General features: G+C 37.9%; 1 protein-coding gene across 9 annotated transcripts in view; it reads right to left on the reverse strand.

The window, feature by feature from the left end:
• The window catches only part of FRY (FRY microtubule binding protein), a 540327-nt gene that overhangs the window by 83292 nt on the left and 441680 nt on the right, over positions 1 to 15355 (reverse strand). For all 9 annotated transcript variants that reach the window (XM_024580787.4, XM_053920706.2, XM_053920710.2 and 6 more), the window contains 4 exons: positions 10729 to 10929; positions 8334 to 8495; positions 5561 to 5727; positions 4176 to 4365 (listed from right to left, as the gene is read on the reverse strand). In XM_024580787.4, coding sequence (XP_024436555.2) covers positions 4176 to 4365; positions 5561 to 5727; positions 8334 to 8495; positions 10729 to 10929 — 720 coding nt within the window. The remainder of the gene's footprint in view (positions 1 to 4175; positions 4366 to 5560; positions 5728 to 8333; positions 8496 to 10728; positions 10930 to 15355) is intronic.

Raw genomic sequence — 15355 nt, forward strand, 5'->3', positions numbered from 1 at the left:
TTATAAATTATGCTAGGAAAATGCCAACCATGTTGCATATTATTTATTTTTTATAACTGAGAATCTTGGTGTAATGCATAACATACATCTGTCTTTATGTCATTATGTTAATTTTCCATGCAAACCTCCCCTCCCAAAACCTGACAGGATGTTAAAGCAGAAAGGAACAGGAGATGCCATGTCTAGCATCACAACAGCTAGTCGAGTGGCAGAACTGGGAGTGGGATTCAGGTTCTCCAAACAGTTTGGGGTTCTCCTCATCTTACCATGGACAAGGTGAGATATGGGTTTATTGTTTATTGTAACAAGAAGCTAGATCTGCCAGGGAACTTTAGAACCACATAGAAAGGCTGGTGCTACTTAAGGGACATAAATTCAGTTTTGTCCTCTGGACTTCCACATGAACACACCCTATAATTTGGTGGCATTGTATGATGCGATGACAATATTCTAACACAGGAACAGCAGGAAGGAAATACACTGACTGAGACACTTGGAAAGATGCCCATACACGATCATTAGAAACCATTTCCTTGCTTTGAAAACCAAATTATTTTTGCAATTGCCTCCTCTCTGCTCCCTCCAAAACTCATCTAAATACAGGAAAATGTGGTGTTTACACTCACAGGAAAATGTTTGAAAATAGTTAACAGACTTGGTGGGGATATGACAAGAGATTAATAGACTATATGTTGAAATGTATTTCAATTCTAGCATATTTTATTAATACCTATTTTGCATAAATGTAAATGTACCATAGTTTTTTGATCCACTCATTTGCTGATGGACACTTAGGTTGCTTCTGGCACTTGGCTATTGTAAATTGTGCTGCTATGAACATTGGGGTGCATAGGTTCTTTTGGATTGGTGGAATTCTACGCAGCAGAGAGAAGGAAGGTGCTCATACCCTTTGCAACAGCATGGATGGAACTGGAGAGCATTATGCTAAGTGAAATAAGCCAGGTGGTGAGGGACAAATACCATATGATCTCACCTTTAACTGGAACATAATCAACAAAAGAAAAAAGCAAACAAAATATAACCAGAGACATTGAAGTTAAGAACAATCTAACAATACCCGGAGGGGAGGTGGGAAGGGACAGTGGGAAGAGGGGTTTTCAGGAGCTACTATAAAGGACACATGGACAAAACCAAGGGGGAGGATGGAAGCAAAGGAGGGAGGTAGGTTTGGCTGAGTTGGGAGGAAGGGGTAGGGAGAAAATGCAGACAACTGTAATTGAATAACAATAAAGTAATTTTTAAAAAAGAACAATTTATAAATCCTCAAGGCACTGGACCAATTATAATTTACTGAGCCAGAAATACTTGATGAGAAAAATTATAAGCCACGATTGAGAGTAATCCTTTAGAGTTGAAATAAAAATTTGTTTTATGTCTAAAAAAACAAAACAAAACAAAAAAACCCCCTGTTTTGCTACTGTTATTGTCCTTAATCACTTGGTATTTGATAGTAGTTAAGACAGTTCTTAAGGCTAGATGTAAATATTAAAACCAAAACAGGAGGCATACATTTGTATTACTGTTGCAGATAAACTCCATAGGGACTGATCTAACACAGTGATGAAAAAAAATCCAAACCCAGTGAGCCTGCTAGGGCCCAGTCCCATCTCCCAGCTCATGTGACAATCTGTTATCTATTGGCATTCAGTCAGAAGCTGTACCTTTAAGATTTCCATGAAAAATTTCCGTTCATTTTTCAAACACTTACTGTGTACCTATTAGTGAGGGTGCCGGCTGCTGGGGAGTCAAATTAAGGCACTGTTACCTGCCCAGGGGACAGGGGAAGGGAGAAATGCAAAGGAGGCTTCACTCACTGAAGTGATATCCACCAGGGGTTTACATGTAATTGGGAGGACAGTCCAGGGACAAGAGCAGAGATAACCCTCTCTGAGTAGAGGGGAAAGTATTGCTCAGGACTATTTAATTGAACATGAAGTCCAGTAAGAGAAAAAGTTACTACAACAGCCAAACTTAGATATGCATTATTAACCATTATTTAAAAAAATAGACTTTAGAACAACCTAAAGAAATTACGTCCTGACTGGTGTGGCTCAGTGGGTTGGGCGTCATCCTGCAAACCAGAACTTCATTGGTTTAATTCCTAGTCAGGGCACATGCCTAGGCTGTAGGCTAAGCCCCAGTTGGGGGCATGTGAGAGGCACTGATTAATGTTTCTCTCTCACATTGGGTTTATTTCTCTTTCTTTCTCCCTTCCCCTTTCTCTAAAAATAAATAAACAAATTCTTAAAAAAAGCAGTTTGCTCTTGAATCCTTACCAGTGAAATTGATCTCAGATGGTAGCTTTCTGGTAGTTTGTTTTAAAATTTCAATCTGGTTTAATGTTAGAGTGTTCCTGGAATTTTTATCTTTTAGCAGCCAGTTGTTTTCTGTCTTAAGCCTGACAGCCTTTCCAGTCCCCAGTTAATCTCAGACACAGCCTTAGTTTGTCCACTTAAATTTCTAATAAGTTTCACGAAGGGTAAATTGAATTCCAGTGAGAAACCATGTTCTTAGCACTATTGATCTAAAATTCTCCAAAAATGGGGCACAAGGAGGGCCTTGAGGCTGAAAGACAGAGTTTACTTTAATGTTAATGAAATGACAACTTCCTGACCTTGAAATCATTTAAGGCAGGTAATCCCAGCTTTTTCATTTTCACTTGTTAAATACTGGCAATTCCGTATTTTCCTGCCTTTCCCTCCTGCCACAGCTCTTCCTGAAGGTGGTTGGAGGGCCCATTTCTCAGTCCAACCAAGTTACTGTCCCTGTCTCTGATACACGTAACAGGATTTAACATCTGGAAAAGGTCAGGAGGGTCTAACATGTCTGTCCACTTATCCATCTACTGTTCACATCCACTCAGATATAGAAGCACACAGTCCTTTTCCACTTTTCCCTTGTATTATCAGTGGAAGTTCTGTTTTATACATTCCTAAAAGTAAAGTTTAGAAAAGTGCTTCTCAGAAAATACTGCAAGAAACGCATTTTCATTATAGGAAAGTAGAAACTTGAAAGAAAAAAAACAAAGACACCCATAATCTCACTACCCCGAGTAAACTACAATGAAATGCTAGTGTATAATCTTCATTGTTTTCTAGGCATTAAAAAAGAGGAATATTCTACATATATTTTTAAACTAGTTTTCTCATTAACTGTATGGTAACCATGTTTCCATGTCACCATTCAAACATAGCCCACAGGGCCAGTTAACTCCGATGATGCTTGAAGGCCTCTGAGTTTCTTCCTAGCAAGGCACTTTTGCTCTTCTTTGGCTGCCTCCAACCCTCACCAACACTTGATGAAATTTGGAGAGTGAATGTTCAGAGCAAGACAGAGAAAAACAATTTGCAAGGCCAGAGATAGGCAGGCATAAAAATAAACTTTTAAGCACCAACCAGAAGTTGAGCTCTGGCCATCTCTACACTTGAGTCATTGTTTTTAAGTGTGTTTGAGGCTAACAGTAGAATCTGAAGGTGTCCACAGGAGAGACACCTACACAGAGCTGTGTGTGTCCAAGACCTTTGGGTGCCAGGCTGAGGGACTGAAACCCAGCCTCCCCCCCCCCCCCCGCTGGCCACATCTTGTACTGCAACCCTCTGGGGGTTGGGGATTCTAGTTTGCACAAGGACACGGTGTGGAGTAGATGGGCAGTGCTTCACATAGGAGACACAGGAGATGACCTTTCATCGGTTCAGAAGCAGCTAAGTGAGCTAAGCAAGGGTTCACAGTTATGGCTGGCATGTTTAAGGAATTAATGGGGGGCGGGTAAAAGACGAAGGAAAAACACAGATAATGAAGAAAAAAAGATGAAGAAAAAAAGAGGTCTTAGCAGAGATGGATGAGATGCTTGGAGGAAGATTACATGTAACGGCCCTGATATCATATTGGCTTGCTATTCATGGTATCAATAAAGGCCAAAATTTCAGAGTGGGACGTCATGGCAGCCTAAGTCATTCGAGGTCATCTTCACAATGCCAGTGTGAGAAGGTTGAGTGGATCAGGTTCAACAGAAGAAAGGATGAAGTCAGAGGACTCAGAGAAACATTTGGAGAAAATAGTATAAACCCAGAACTAAATAGTAATCCCTTCTTAAATGAGAAGCTTGCTGGCTCCCTGGAGAACCTGAATGTTCTGACTTGATGTGAGCACCGTACCTTAAACAAGGAGGAGAACACATGAAATGTGTACACAGCACAGGAGCCATCAGAGTCGCACATGAGCTGGTTGATGTGGCTACGCCAGGCTTCCTCAGCATCGTCACAGGCCGCAGGCTGAAATGCAGCCAGGATGGCCGAGAAGAACGGTGAGGGAGGTGGAGAGACTCTCCTGTCACCTTCTCCAAAGCTGGAAGAAATGACAATGATTGTTTCAAAAAGTGATGTCCTTCTTCCCTTACAGGATGGTCTGAGTGCTACTCCTGAGTCAGCCTCACAAGGGGCCCACTCTGCCCACTCCTCCATTAGAGGTTTGCTTTGGGAACTTGGCTTTTAGTTGAAGGTCTCCGAGATTCTTTTTGATTTGAGAAAATAGAATTTTCATCTCTAGATTTTCTGGTTATTCTGATTCTGATTCCTTTCTATAGATTTGGTATATCTTTTAGCCCTCAGCAACTGTCTCTCATGTGCCTAGCTGGCCACTCCCCTTGACACAATAATGTTCCTCCTGAGCTCTGGCCCTTTCAGTGGTTGGCATTTTTCATTGTGAAAAATGAGAACAAAAGTTTTGAATCTTTAACTTTTCCTTAATGAGTGCATATGCATAAAGCCCAGAAGAAAAGTGGAAGGAGGAAAGGAAAGAGAAATGCAGAGAGAAACAAAGAAAGGAGAGAATATGAACAAAAATTAAAAGGCAAATTTTTCTTTAGGCATTACCATAAGCAATTCGTTGAGTGGATACCAGCCACTGTAACAGCAGAACTTTGCTACTTAGCTCTTATTTTCAATGTTCAGAAAAATGATTTTGGGGTTCTGACTTTCTTCTCCTGAAGTAAATCTGTAGCATTAATGTTTTTTTATTTATTATAGATGCTGTATTAGTGTTTACATCTCTGTTCCCATTTAAGTTTCTTCCTATTTGTATTCTCTGACTGTATACTACCTCTCACTCATCTCATAAATATCAGCCCCAAGGCTAGAAGCCATCCACTTGAAAAGAAGTAGGTATTTAGCTTATGAAGAGCCTCTTGTTCCAATCTTTTACCTCAAAATAGAAAGAACTTCTCATTTCCAAGGCTTGCCAATCTTGTTTATTTTCAAAGCTCACAAGGCTTGGATCATGTCTCCAGGCCCCACTATGGTTTTATATGTTATTCTGTGGCTCTATGAGTTCCTACATGAGTACTTTTTTGGTTCCATGTAGGCCTACACTGGGGATGGATGATTCCAACCTGCTAGGAGTCTTCCAGGTTATATGTCAGTTTGAACTCCTTTGTGAGGAGGTTCCAGCATTATGAGTGTGACATTCAATTTGAGTCAGAGTGATTGCATTCCCACGGACCATGCACATTGGCACCACACATTTCTACCAAGTTCTTCTCTACCTTGCCAGATTGAACTGGTCCAGAGCTTGGTTGCCTTTTTCTTCTGCCTCCGTCATATCCATACTAAAGCTATCACTGCATTCGAAAGTTGCTGGGAGTTCATTGATGGAACTAGAAAGATCATCTTCATGAACGGTGGTGTCCTCCTCCTCCTGGAGAGCTTCAGCCTGGAAGAGTGAAGAGAGAAAAGAATCCCCCACCCAATATATAAGAATACATGGGAAGGTCTGTTCAACCAAAGAAAAAGAGGCTGAAATCCTGACAATGACAGATGTTGCGGGACTTTGTTTCCTAGCTATAATGTCATCAATTTCTATAAGTAGACTCAGAAATTATCCGAAGTTCTGCTCTTTCTTTATTTTTCAGTCTTCTCCACAATAGTTCCTAAAGAGGCTCTCAAGAGCTTACCATATTTGACCCATGATTATGGAATACAAATGCTAAACTTGGAAAGACCACAGTGCCCCACATTTGATAAGGAAATGATGCCCCATGTGGGAAAGGCCTTGCCTAGTGTCTCATCAGGGCTGGAGCTAGGGTCAGAAACAACAGTTCTGGATTCAGAACGTTTTCCCACCGAGCAGCCTCAGCCTATCCAGAGCTGACTCTCCAACATAGAACCCCCCCTCACCTATGGAAACTAGAATTTAGAACCCTCAGTGACAGTATAGTAGCTGCTCAAGAAATGTGTGCAGTGTGCGTGAGTGCTCCATAGTGGGCACTGAGCTACCATACTGACAGGCCTTTCCACACTGAAAATCCTCTAAGTTCCAGTGATGTATATGCTGTCTTCTTGGGAATATCCCTTGAAGATAACAGATACAAGGGGCTGCTTTCCTGTTGCTGTAAAATGTAGAATGAGCAGCACAATGAAAGGGCTGCAGGGCAGGCAGAGCCAGGATCAGGGAGGGGGAGGAAGGAGTCATAACAAGTCACATGGAAACAGAAGCTGGGCTTGAAGCTGGGCCAGAGGGTCCAGGAGGAGACTGATTGTTCTTTACAAGAGAAAGGAAGATGACTGGGTAACAGACCAGAAGAGGAGAGGAAGAAATTCACACATTCATGTTTCAGTGAGTCATTTTCTTAAAACAATCACAAAAGCAGGGCAAAATAGAACTGTGTATGAATTAAAGCAATATCATGGTTGACATCTTGTCACCCATTTAGTATTCTGAGTTGAAGATTAATAAGGAAACTAACAGGGGTGTTTAAAGATGTGTTAGGGAGTTAGCATATCTCACATCTTTGAAAGAATTACTCATACATATGGGTGTTGGAGGCTTGTCAACATCTGTTTCTTCCTGCTTTTTAAAATTGCACGAGACTGGCCATGGTCACTGGTCTGCGTTATTAGTGTGCATACACTATTATGGAATGGTTGAGTTCTTATAAAAATACCTTTTATTTTCTTTTTGTAACATCACAGATATATCAAACATTGCAAAGACCCAGATTATGTTGAGACAGAGATAGCTTTTCAGAAATTAAATTCAATCTTTTCTTGATAGAATTAGATGATATCTGAGTCCATAAAAATATTATTACTTAGGCAAACCTTTCTATGAGCAATGTATATAATTGAGTATTCAAAATAGGAAAATTGAGAAAATGCCTATTCCAAGACTGAGAAATGTAAAGTCATTTCCATGAAATTTAATTTCTTAATTTTAGGATGGTGGTGCTTTAATCTCTGGTAAGTTTCCTTTCTGGCTGAAAAAGGACTCTACTAACACTAAGAATTCTTGATCGGAGTTCCTTTGCAATGGGGCAATCTTAAAAATAATTTTCCTTTAAGCTTCAATATTTTTAGGTGATGCATTTTGGTTGGTTTCTCTTAGTTTAAAGTACATAAGATTTTTCTAGATTTCAGATCTGCTTTTAGTGCACTATAAAAGAACCCAAAATATTACTGTTTTTCCATTATTACATTTTTTCTATTAGAAGTATCAGAGAGAATGTACTTTTATAATTTTTTCTTTTGAACATCATAATATCAAGATAAAGACAACTTTACCTTAACAGGAATAGGTTGTTTTGCTATATCTAGTGTAAGGAAACAAAATTCTAGTCTGATGCACGTATATGAACACCATGGGAGTGAACAGTTTTACGGAGAGGATATTTTCTGGAAATTGTGATAAAATAAGCTTTAAATGAAATACTTATCATTAGGTTTTTCTTTTAAGCTGAACTTTTAAATAAGAAGATTGTATCCATTACTTACTTTTCTCCTCAGAGAGCCTGGCTAGGACTGTTTTGTGCGAATCTATTTTGTTCATAATACTGTGACTGGTACTGAAAATTCTGACAGTACGCCAAAAGGCGAGGACTGAATCAATGTACAAATTGTATAATTGGTTCCCACACAGGAAAAAATTTCCTGCAATACATGCATGCACCCACACTTCAACAGCACATCGTTTTATGAAAGTCATGACAAAAAACACCAGTCGCAGCGGTATCAGGCGTACACCAATTTGTTCTGCCATTAATTGATTAGCTGTGTTCATGCTGTATGGAAAATGCAGACTGTTTCATTTGAAAAAGACCTCATGTCAAATGAACAAGAGGGTGGCTGTATCACCCTCTTGTTATGAGGGGAAAAAAACCCTCAAAACCCAGGCTTAGGTACACAAACTCAATTATTTCAAAAAAGAAAGAAAGAAAAAGCTAAAAGTAGCCCCTCTAATTACAACCCCCCAAGAATTCTCAGAAAATTGGAAGGACTTTTTCTTTAAGAAAACTATAATCATAATTGCCAAAATCTCTTCACCTTGGAACCCTCAGAAATCTGGAGATTATTCATATCGGGCAAAGAAGAGTCAAAGCTAGCCATTCTGGTGCTATAGGAATGAGGGTCAGCCGGGGTCATGTCACAGGCCGAAGTGAGCAATTCCACGGGATTGGTCTCTTCAGAAGGGGAGAGATTCATGATCTGTTGACAAAACAAAGGAAATAATTCAGTGTGACGTTTGCTAAAACTCTAATTCTTCTTTCCTTAGGAGTACAGACCATTGTATAAACTAATTGTTGGTTGATATGTGTTTTTTACTATATATAGTTCATTGTTAACAGGACTTAAACATGGGAGCTGGCAACCTGGAGTGAGATGGCATAGCACCTCACACACAAACACCCACACTTTCAGATACTCGTATCAAAATGTTCGTGTGTCATAGTTCCTAAAATTTAGATGTCTGAGGAATTTTTAAAAAGATCCTGGCATAATTAAAGTTATTTTGGGAAAATCTAGGCCCTAACAGATTTGATGGAAGCCAGAGACTGTTAATAATATAACAAATACCCAGGCATTTGCTTCCATTTTCAACCTACAGAGAAGAGGCCAGTGGGACTCAGTTTGACATCACTTGGTGGTAATCAAAACAGCCTGGTACTGGCATAAGAACGGACACATAGACCAATGAAACAGAATAGAGAACCCAGAAATAAACCCAAGTCTCTATGGTCAATTAATATTCGACAAAGGAGGCAGAAGAATAAAATGGAGCAAAAATAGCCTCTTCAACAAATGGTGTTGGGAGATCTGGACAGCTAAGCACACACAAAAAATTGAAACTTGATCACCAACTTACACCATACACAAGAATAAATTCAAGGTGGATAAAAGACTTAAATATAAGTGGTAACACCATAAAAGTCCTAGACGAGAACATTGGCAGGAAAATCTCAGATATTCCACACAGCAATATTTTCACTGATATGTCCCCTAGAGCAAGGGACATAAAGGAAAGAATAAATGAATGGGACCTCATCAAGATGGTTCAGAGTATAATTTAGCAACTCTGGAAGTTTCTTTAGCTCAGCTGGAAACTGTGCTACTGCTTTAGTCTCAAAAACAAATCTCCTGGAGTGGAGTCGAGTGAGTTCTTTATATATTTTCGAGATCAGGCCCTTGTCTGAGGTATCGTTGGCAAATATGTTTTCCCATACTGTTGGTACTCTTTGTAATTTGGTGCTGTTTTCTTTAGCCATGCAGAAGCTTTTTATTCTGATGAGGTCCCATTTGTTTATTCTTTCCTTTATGTCCCTTGCTTTAGGGGATGTGTCTGTGAGGATGTTGCTGCGTGGAATGTCTGAGATTTTCCTGCCAATGTTTTCCTCAAGGACTTTTATGGTGTTACGGCTTATATTTAAGTCTTTTATCCATCTTGAGTTTATTTTCGTGTATGGCGTAAGTTGGGCAAAGGACTTGAACAGACACTTCTCCAAGGAAGACATACAGAGGGCCCAGAGACATATGAAAAGATGCTCAGCATCACTAGCCATCAGAGAGATGCAAATTAAAACCACAATGAGGTATCATCTCACACCAGTCAGAATGGCCAACATAAACAAATCCACAAACAAATGTTGGAGAGGATGTGGAGAAAAGGGAACCCTTGTGCACTGTTGGTGGGAATGCAGACTGGTGAGGCCACTGTGGAAAACAATATGGAATTTCCTCAGAAAACTAAAAATGGAACTGCCCTTTGACCCAGTAATTCCGCTGCTGGGATTATACCCTAAGAACACTGAAACACCAATCCAAAAGAATCTGTGCACCCCAATGTTCATAGCAGCACAATTTACAATAGCCAAGTACTGGAAGCAACCGAAGTGCCCATCAGCAAACGAGTGGATCCAAAAACTATGGTATATTTACACAATGGAATTCTACGCAGCAGAGAGAAAGAAGGAGCTTATACCCTTTGCAACAGCATGGATGAAACTGGAGAGCATTATGCTAAGTGAAATAAGCCAGGAAGTGAGGGACAAGTACCATATGATCTCACCTTTAACTGGAACATAAGCAATAGAAGAAAAAAGCAAACAAAATATAACCAGAGACATTGAAGTTAAGAACAATCTAACAATAGCCAGGGCGGGGGTGGGGGGGTGGGGGCGGGGATAGTGGGAAGAGGGTATTACAGGAACTACTATAAAGGACACATGGACAAAACCAAGGGGGAGGGTGGAGAGGGGGGAGGGAGGTGGGTTCACCTGGGGTGGGGTAGAGGGATGGGGAGAAAAGGCATACAACTGTAATTGCATAACAATAAAAAAATAAATAAATAAATAAAATAAAATAAAATAAAATAAAATAAAAAAAAAAAAAAAAAAAAAAAAACAAATCTCCCAGTTTCTACAGTGGGAGAGCTTGTACTTACGAGGTTTGAGTGCTCCAGGATCTGGCTGGTTGTAAGGTCCTCCTCCTCGGATGATTCATCGGAGTCCTCACGGTTCATTTTACTTAGGCTGGGAGAACTTCCAGAAAGCTGTCTCTCCTCTAGAAGCTGCATGTCACACTTGTCTAGGCTGTCCAGAGAACGCCTGCGCACACCCCAGTTGAAGTTGTCCATACTCTCACCCTGAAATCACACCATCAGCTGTTTTTTAATCCAAATTAACTGTTTTCATATAACCTTCACACAATCAATAGTAAATATTTGCATTATGAACTCTCAAGCCCTCATGTCCTTTGGCACCAAACCTTTTGTGACATGATGGGAAAAGTAGTAAAAGCAAATTGTTTTAACTTTCATGCGTATTGTCATAGGTAGACATGGTCATACTTTCATATAACGTGGTAGATAATATTATGTTTTTTAAAAGTGTTTTTGGGTAAACTCTATAAATGATCTGTGTTTCCAAAAATCTGTAAGAAAGAGGCCATTGAGAGTAAAACATGTTCAAAAAACATGTGCTCCCAACCCTTGTTTAGTGCTGTTCTCAGAAGGAACAAAAGTGGAGCTATGCTTCTAGCACATTCCACGTCCTCTGGGTAATAAGGATAAGAGCATTAGGCAAACATTCCATCATTTTCACAGAGAAAAGGCAGAGTTAAAAAGATGGGAGAGCAGCTGGGAACGCTGGCCAGTCATGCACTATGCAAAGGCCCTAGCAGCAGGGCTCAGCTTTTGCTTTTGGATCATTTTCATTAATTGTCCCAACACAGAAAACAGTTATTTTCCTGGACCTGAAATGGCTAACTTGATGCCTAACCTTTCTTAATATTTTTAATTACACTTTACATTCAATATTATTTTGTATTAGTTTTAGTTGTATAGCACAGTGGTAAGACAATCATGTACTTTACAAAGTGGACCCCCAATATTTCTGGTACCCACCTGGCATCACACAGTTATTACAATATTATTAACTGTATTCCTTATGCTGTACTTTATATCCCTGTGACTATTTTCTAACTGTCAATTTGAACTTAATTCCTTCTTTTTCATCCAGCCACCTAACACCCCTCCCATCTAGCAAGCCTCAGTTTTTTTCTTAGTATTCATACGTCTATTTGCTTTGTTTGTTCATTTATTCTGTTCTTTAGATTCCACATATAAGTGAAATCATATGGTATTTGTCTCTCTGTGTCTGCCTAATTTCACTCAGCATAATACCCACTAAGTCCATCCATGTTGTTGCAAATGGTAAGATTTCATTCTTTTTTATGACTAATATTCCATGGTGTATATGTTAACACATCTTCTTTATTCACTTGTCTATTGATAGGTACTTGGGTTGCTTTCATATCTTGGCTATTGGAATTTATGATGCAATAAACAAAGGAGTGCATATATTTTCTCAAATTAGTGTTTTGGATTTCTTTGTATGTATACCCAGAAGTGAAATTGCTGGGTCATAAGGTAGTTCTGTTTTTAATTTTATGAGAAAACTCCATACTCTTTTCCATGGTGTATATACGAATTTGCTATCCTAACAACAGTGCACAAGGGTACCCTTTGTCCACATTCTCACCAACACTTGCTATTTGTTGATTTATTGATGATAGTCATTCTGACAGGTGTGAGGTGATATCATTGTAGTTTTAATATGCATTTCTCTGATGATTAGTGACACTGAGCATCTTTTCATATGACTATTGGGCACCTGTATGTCCTCTTAAGATAATTGTCTATTCAGGTCCACTCCCATTTTTTAATTGATTTTTTTTGTTTTTTTGGTGTTAAAATGTATGAGTTCTTTATAAATTTTGGATATAAACCCCATATTGATCTTTCTTTCACAGATATCCTCTCCCATTCAGTAGGTTGTCTTTTTGTTTTGTTAATGGTTTCCTTTGCTATTCAAAAAAATTTAGTTTGATGTAGTCCCATTTGTTTATTTTGCCCTGTATTTTCCCTTGTCCAAGGAGATACATAGAAAAATATTACTAAGAGAAATGTCAGAACTATTGCCAATATTTACTTCTAAAAGTTTTATAGTTTTGAGTCTTATATTTAAGTCTTAAATCCATCTTGAGTTTAGTCTCGTATGGTGTAAGAATATAGTCTAGTTTCATTTTTCTGCACATATCTGTCCAAATTTCCCAACAGCATTATTTGAACACACTATCTCTAACCCATTGTATGTTCTTGCCTCCTTTGTTATATATTAATTGACCGTGTAGGTGTGGGTTTATTTGTTCTAGTTCTGTGAAAAACGTCATTGGTATTTTGAAAGGGATTGTACTGAATCTATACATTGTGTTGGGTAATATGGACATTTTAATGATGTTAATTCTTCCTATCCATGAGCACGGCATATGCTTCCATTTATTTGTACCTTCTTCACTTTCTTTCTATAGTGTCTTATAGTCTTCTGAGTACTGGTGTTTTACCTCCTTGGTTAAATGTTTTTCTAGGTATTTTATTCTTTTTGATGCAATTGTAAATGAAATTGTTTTCTTAATTTCTCTTTCTGATAATTCATTGTTGGTGTATAAAAATGCAACCAATTTCTGAATATTAACTTTGTATCCTGCTGCTTTACTGAATTCATTTATCAGTTCCTGTAATTTTTTTTGGTGGAATCTTTAGGAATCATGTCATCTATGAATCATGAAAATTTTACTTCCCCCTTTCCACTGGATGCCTTTTATTTCTTTTTCATGTCTGATTGCTGTGGCTAGGATGTCCAGTACTATGTTGAATAAAAGTGGTGAAACTGAGCATCCTTGTCTTGCTTCTGATCTTATGGAAAGCACTTTTAGTATATTCCTGTTTAGTATGTTAGCTGTGGGTTTATTATATATGGCCTTTATTATGCTGAGGTACGTTCCCTCTATTCCCACTTTGCAGAGAGTATTTATGATAAATCAGTCCTGGATTTTGTCAAATGCTTTTACTGCATCTATTGATATAATGATATGATTTTTATCCTTCATTTTGTTTATGTGGTGTATAATGTTAATTGATTTGCAGATACTGAACCAACCATTTCTTGCATTCCAGGAATAAATTCCACTTGATCATGGTATATGATCTTTTCAACTGATGCATTTGTTTTGCTAATACTTTGTTGAGGATTTTTGCATGTATGTTGATCAGAGATATTTTTAAAACATAATTTAAAAAATGTTTTTGTCTGGTTTTGAAATCAGGAGGCCTTGTAAAATGACTTGGGAGACTTCTCTTAATATTTTTTGGAATAGTTTGAGGATAGGTGTTCATTGTTTTTTGAATGTTTGGTAAAATTCACCTTTTTTTGGTAAAAAGCCTTCTGGTCTGGGAGTTTTGTTTGTTGGGAATTTTTTTGATTACTTATTCAATTTCTTTCAGAGTAATATGTCTGTTCAGATTTTTTTTCTCGATTCAGTCTTGGAAGATTGCATGTTTCTAGGAACTTATCCATTTTTTCCTAGATTGTCCAATTTGTTAGCATATAATTGTTCTTAGCATTTTCTTATAATCCTTTGTATTTCTGTGGTGTCAGTTGTCATTTCTCCTCTTTTATTTCTGCTTTAATTTGTTCATGTCTCTCTTTTTCTCAGTAATTCTGGGTAAATGTTTATCAGTCTTGTTTATTTTTTCAAAGAACTTTTATTTTCATTGATTTTTCTATTGTTTTCTTAGATTCTATTTCATTTCCACTCTGATCTTTATTATTTCATTCCTTCTATTCCCTTTGGGTTTTTTTCTTCTATTTCCTTCAGTGTAAGGTTAGATTGTTTATTTGAGTTTTTGTTTCTTGAGGTATGCCTATATTGGTATAAATTTCCCTGTTAGGGTGGCTTTCACTGTAGATTTTGGGTTGTTGTCTTTTCATTTTCATTTGTCTCAAGGTATCTTTTGATATCTTTACTGTTCTCATTGTTAACCCATTTATTGTTTAGTAAAATATTAATTAGTCTCCATGTGTTTGTGTGTTTTTTAGTTTTTTTTTTCTTTTAATTGATTTGTAGTTTCATACCATTGTGGTCAAAGAAGATGCTTGATAAGATTCAATCTTCCTAAACTTATTAAGAATTGCTATGTGTTCTATCCTTAAAAAATTTCCATGTGCACTTGAAAAGAATGTATTTTCTGCTTCTTTGGGCTGAAATCCACTTGGTCCTATTTAAGGTCACTGTTTTCTGTTGACTTTCTGTGTGGAAGACATATCCATTCATGTCAATGGGGTGTTAAAGTCCCATACTATGACTTTTTACTGTTGATTTCTCCCTTTATGTCCATCAATATTTACTTTATATATGTAGGTGCTTCTATTTTGGGTGCATAGATGTTTACAAGGGTTATATCCTTTTGTTGGATTGATCTCTTTATCATTATGTAATGTCCTTCTTTGTCTCTTACTGTATCATTTGTTTTAAAATCTATTCTGTCAATATAAGTATTGATACCCCAGCTTCTTTTTGTTTCCATTTGCATGAAATATCTTTTTTGCATCTCTCTAGTTTCAGTCTGTGTGTGTCTTTCAATTTGAAGTGGGTCTCTTGTAGACAGTGTATATATCCTGTTTTCTTATCGATTCAGCTACCCTATGCCTTTTGATTGGACCATTTAAGCT

Source organism: Desmodus rotundus, chromosome 3 (assembly GCF_022682495.2).
Source record: "Desmodus rotundus isolate HL8 chromosome 3, HLdesRot8A.1, whole genome shotgun sequence".
Classification (NCBI taxonomy): Eukaryota; Metazoa; Chordata; class Mammalia; order Chiroptera; family Phyllostomidae; genus Desmodus; species Desmodus rotundus.